This window comes from Cystoisospora suis, assembly GCF_002600585.1.
Source record: "Cystoisospora suis strain Wien I chromosome Unknown contig_2257, whole genome shotgun sequence".
Taxonomy (NCBI): domain Eukaryota; phylum Apicomplexa; class Conoidasida; order Eucoccidiorida; family Sarcocystidae; genus Cystoisospora; species Cystoisospora suis.
In genome coordinates this window covers 1-5971 of record NW_027155056.1, presented here as the reverse complement: position 1 = coordinate 5971, position 5971 = coordinate 1, and the positions used below count along the sequence as shown (strand labels likewise).

General features: G+C 40.4%; 1 protein-coding gene across 1 annotated transcript; it reads right to left on the bottom strand.

Annotated features, from left to right (window-relative positions):
* Window positions 1-233: 233 nt before the first annotated feature.
* On the bottom strand, window positions 234-5242 carry CSUI_004730 (cation-transporting atpase family protein). The gene is made up of 5 exons (XM_068064915.1): window positions 5186-5242; window positions 4060-4225; window positions 2657-2972; window positions 1939-2034; window positions 234-975 (listed from the first exon to the last, which is right to left on the bottom strand). Exons 1-5 carry the CDS (start codon window positions 5220-5222, stop codon window positions 688-690), a joined length of 903 nt encoding a protein of 300 aa, XP_067923109.1. The 5' UTR covers window positions 5223-5242; the 3' UTR covers window positions 234-687.
* Window positions 5243-5971: the final 729 nt, after the last annotated feature.

Below are 5971 nucleotides of genomic sequence, written 5' to 3'. Positions count from 1 at the left end.
AGAAAAAAGAAGACGTAGGTGTACGAGAAGCTTAAGATCATCGTGGTCCATGTGCCATACATATAGAGACAGACACACATACAGCATGTCTCCTCCTTCATCCATCTTCTCTCATTCGTCTGCATGCAAATACCCTCTCATGATCTCTTCTACTATATACACATATATACAGACACATACATACATATACATATTTATATATATATACATATATCTATCTATATCTATACGTGATCCACAAACTCAAGAGAGACTTATTTTCTCTAACCTCTGCGTCTGTCCCCACACATCAATTTCTCTATCTTTCGTCTATGTATCTTGGAGCTATCTCTTTGCCTATCTAGGTATTTGTCTATGGCAAATCTCTCTACGTCAATGGATACGTCAGTTGTGTCGAAACTGTGCATTCTCATGTAATCTTTTCTCTCTCTCTCTATCTCTCTCCTTCTCCTTCTCCTTCTCTTCATCTCTCCCTCTCTGTCCGTATAAAGAAGATCGTCTCTGTATCTTCATGCGGAGACACAATCTATCTACCCTATTCCCATCTTCCTCCTCCTCCTGCTCTTTTTCTTCTTCTTTCTTCCCCCTTGTCTTCTTTATCTTCTTTCTCTTTCTCCCTCTCTTCTCCTTCTTGTTCATTCTTTTCTTTCCCTCTGACGCATCCATCCACTCTTTCTTTCTTTCTGGTCATCTTACCGTGTCTTTCATCTTTTTGTCTCTCATGATAAAGACGCTATAGAGGGTCTTCGCCATTACCAGATTGACTTGAAGAGATATGGGAATGATGGAAGAGAGAAGAAGAACGAAGCGAAGAAAGTAGACATGCCAAATGCCTTCCAGCCGACGTAGGGCGACCAAGACAAAGGCGAGAAGCGCTAGCATTGCAAATAGAATTTTGCTCATAGCGTTCACTTCCAAATCAAACTTCCCCACTTTCATGCATGCCTGCGACGCATTCATTGACGCACGTGTCTCCTACAAGAAAGAAAAAGAAAGGAGATCGAAGAGATGCAAGAGAGATAGAGAGAATGGAGATAGATAGATAGATAGACCAAAGGGAGATAGATGGAATGAAGAGAGATTGATCCTAGATATCTTTTCCTGACGAAGAGAGACAGAGAAAGAGTAGAGATAAAATGCTTGAAACACTTGGAATGCTTCAGGCATCCCCCATACATACACACTCTCTCTCTCCATTTTCTGTCTCTCTTTCTCGTTCAATTCTTCTTCTTCATTGTTGTCTCTTGTCTCCTCCATCTAATTAATCATCTCTCATGAGGCAGCAGGACGGGCAGGGGAGGGGCATTGTATTTGCACACGACTAAACTTTTCAGCAGTCCCCCGACCATCCGCGCTCTTGTTGAAGAAGAGAAGAAAGAAGGATCAAATGACGGCTTTCATCCAACGCCCTCTCAACACTTTCTCTCTTTCTCTGTCTCTTGATCTTCGCAAGAAGAAGAGAGACAGAGAAAGAGGGAGAGAGAGGCGTACGGCGACTTTACAAAGACGTCAGCACATGCGTGAGTATGGATATATATGAAGATAGAAATGTAGGAACGTAAAGAAATATGAATACGAAGATCACTTCAATGTATGAATGTGTGTATGCATTACTATTTCACATTCCTTAACATATACATTTATATGTACTCACTCGTATACCTATGTACCTAGATCTATCTATAAATTAGAGATAGAAATCTATAGAGAGATATACACATCTATACACTTACTAGGGTAAGTGTTGAATTTAGATAGCCATTAGCCTCTCCTTTTCCTTACATACTCAGGGCATGATAGAACATCTAGAGCTAGACTGTCCACAACACGAAGATAGACAAGAGACAGGAGAGAGCTTGGAAGAGAAAAAGAAGGAGAAGAAGAGTGCCTGCTTGTCTCTTTCTGTCTTTCTTTCTGTCTTTCTATGTTGTTCTTTACCTTTCCAGTGTAGATGGCTAGGCCGAAGACTGTGCCTGAAGCGACGACAGTATTGGCCCAGAGTGTGTGATCTAAACTCAACCCCTCCACGGCTCTCTAAGCAGAAACGAACGCACATAAACATACACATGCAATTCAAAAAGAAAAAGAACAAAAAGAAGAAAGAACCTCTCGATCACTTCCTTCTCTTCCTTCTAAACTCCCGTCCTTTACTTACTCATCTCCACCTACACGACAATATATATATATATAGAGAGAGAGAGAGAGACTCATGCATACATCCCTTCATGTATTTACACACTTGCTCTCTTCATAGAGACATGCATATACACAGATCCATGTACGTATATGCATCTAGTGATAATACATTCACACACATATACATGATATGTTCGTACGTACCCCCACATCTATTCACTCATACAAATATATATATATATATATATATATGTATATATATATATATATATGTATCTTGTATACATGCACACACGTGTAGTCATACATACATGTACATACATCAATACATAGTGTAATAGAGTTATATGTATACCAACGTGTTCACGATACATCTGTCTTTACTACAAGAGGTGTACGTACACCCCATGGAGGCCGAGAAGAAGAAGACGAAGAAGTTTTACTCCACGTGACAGGAGAGCATCTCCCTCCTTTCCTCGACATATCTCTCTCGGTTTGCAGTGAATTTCTCATTCTCTACCTGAGTAGAAGAAGCCTGTCTAGCATCCAGCTGAGGAGCAGATGAAGAAGAAGAAGAGGAAGAGGAAGAAGAAGAAGAAGAGACATCCGTAGAGGAAAGACTCGACTCGCGATTTTCTTTGTCTCCCCGCACCCCCCCACTGAAGACTGTAAGAGGTGTCGCTGCCGTAGAAGACGAAGAAGAAGAGGAAGGAAAGAGCACAAACTTTCCGACGAATTCGTCGATATCTTGTCGAGGGGCCTCTACGTGAAAGCATGCAAATGTACGACAAAGATCTTCTGCACAAGGAAGATGCTGTGTACAATGAACAGCTCGTCTGTATATACACCAGAACACAAAGAAAGAAACACACATGAAGGAGTCGTAGAAAGAAGTGAGGGAACGAGACAAGATTGCAGAGATAGAGATAGTAGAAGAAGAAGAGGAAAGAATCTGTCGATCATACATACATAGGAAGCTCGAGAAGTCTTTTCAATCCACAAAGAACCCCCACTTCACTATCTTCTCCTACTAATCTCTGAGTCATTCACACATACATGTACATACATATATATATATATATAGACACACATACATAGGCATGCATACATACATATATATATATATATATCTGAGTATGTGGAAGGCGAGAAGAGAGAGCGAGGTCATATGTTATATGTCTTGATATCTTCGTCTATAGAGATTTATATAGACATGCATAGACACACAGCAGTTCGCTATGAGAAGTAGAGCATGTCTGTAGCAGACAGACAGACAGGCATTTGTATAGAAGACTCGAGAAGAGAGGGTGAAGGAAACGCGCACACACGAAACTAGAAATATTAAGAGGGAAAAGAAAGAGATACCCATCCAAGACAACGAACAGCCAAGCAGAGACATCATAAAATACATACAGATATACAGATATAGAGACAGATATACACACGATGAGTGTATCTACATAGATGTGCACATGCCTAGGTACAGGAGCAAGGACGTAAAGAAGGAAAAGATGAGATATACACACCCTTATCATATATAGGCATGAAGTAGTTGTCTCTAGGTGTGTGGAACAGGAAATACAGTTGAGAATAGATAGATAGACAGATTGAAGATAGATGCAGATGTGTACATTTCTCGAAGACGGTAGGTGGAAGTGGTGTTTCTCTAGAGTAGAGTAGGAGTGAACACTAAAGAAAGAGGAACAGAAAGTAGCCTTTTTCCATGTGGTATGACATTTGAGGTGTATATACACTCCCATCCACTTTCGCTCTTTCTCCCATCAACACTCCAATTCCATTTCTCTCTTGTCTCCCTGTCTCTCAAAAGCAAAAGATAAAAAAGCGCACCCTTCTCCCTTAAGGTCGAGACAGGTGTCTCTCCTTGACAAAGAACGAAGAAGAAATAAACAAGAAGAGACTGACCTTAGCTTCCAGTCTGTTTCTCCGTCAAGTTGATCTGTTCGTATAAAGCAGCTGCCTGCGATATCGGAGGTCCTTAAAAAGACAATATCTGCAGGCACCCGCTGATTGGCTTGGATTTGTATGATATCCCCCACTTTTATATTCGCCGCAGTTATGTCTTTCAGTCCTGCAGACACGACAAAGAGAAGACAAGAAAAAGAAAAAGAAAACACACACCCATCAAAAGAACCCCACAAAAGAAGAGAGGAAACACGAAAGAAAGGAGAAAGAAGGGAGGGCTAAACAAAGAAGAAAGAAGAATGGGCGAGATAAGATGGATAGGTAGGGCCTATGTATATCTATATCTGCATGTAAATGACGTGTAAAGAAGAAAGTGGGGCTTCGAATGCAGAGATGTGCGTAAGGGAAAGACGTACACGCATACACCTAGTCCAACGATAATGCTGAGAAACGAGAAACCCATTCAAATACATACATCTATATACACATACATACATAAATATACATATACATATATATATATACATACATATATATGTATATATAACCGTGCGCGTGGATAATAATGTACCAACAGACAAGCGTGAGAAGGGAGAAACAATGAATACATGCACATCCGTTGTCTATAGAGATATATGTAAACATAGATAGATCGACATGTATATATGTATGTATGTATGCATGAATCTGTATGTCCTATGTATGTGTATATACATGCAGAAGAAAGATAGAATGAAGTGAAAATGTTGTCGAGACACACTTAAAAGGAGAAGAGAAACAAAGGCTTTTGCCATGAGGAAAGAAAAGACACTCCAACTACCCAAGAGAAAGCAAAAAGAATGAAGAAAGGAAGGAATGGGACGTCGCAGCTGAAGTGAGTGTACCCTAACACGAGACAAAAGCACTTTGAAGCCTCCTCCACCCCTACAATAGCCTCCCCACCCCACACACTCTACCACACACCTATATCTATCTTTAATCTATCTAGCTTCAATCCATCGATCTATCTCTCTGTCGATATAGAGATATCGAAAGAAATGTGGAGTAGAAGTTGTATAGACGTCTGCATGTATGTCTATGCAGTTGCATGCGAGAGACAAGACTGCCAGTTCTTTCTTTGACGTGCCAGTGGGAGTTAACTGCTTGTAGAATTGTTCATTCATCTCTCGATCTCGCACGTATCTGCAGAAAATGTAAAGAGACAAGAAATAAAGAAAACAAGAAAACGAAAGATAAAGAAGAAGAAGCGAAAGAGGTGCCGTAGAGGCATACGAAGCAAAGGGAAGGTTTAAGGTGTATGTCGGAGTCACTTCTTCTTCTTCTTTGGCTACGACGACCACCGCGACTCCTCCTCCTATCACTCTTATTTCCATCACTAAACACTACCACTATTCCGTCGTCCCCTGCATATGTAGACAGATAGATACTAAAGAGAGATAGACTGAAGACAGATCGATAGACTAAAGAAAGATAGGTAGGTAAAATGTGGATCTATTGTCCTAAGTGTGGCATAGAAGTGTAAATCGGAGAAAAGTAAAAGGGCCAGACTCACTACGGCGAGTGTTTCTCTCCCTACTTTAATAGTTCTGTCGTATCCATCTATTGATCTATCTCTCTATATATCCAGTGCAGAAATACATCGATAGGATAGTCGACAGATAGATAGATAGATATAGATAGATAAAGAGATAGATAGAGAGATGTACGTTGTACTGAAGGGTCTTTAGAAAGCTATCTCTTTCTTTCTTTCTTTCCTTCCTTTCTTTCTCTCTCTCTTTCTCTCTCTCTTTCTTTCTTTCTTTCTCTCTTTCTCTCTTTCTTTCTTTGTTCCTGTCTCCACCTTGAGTGAGAGAAGCTCCTACCGCCCATACAAAAACTCCAAAGACACACAAAAAAGTAGAGAAGTGGTGTA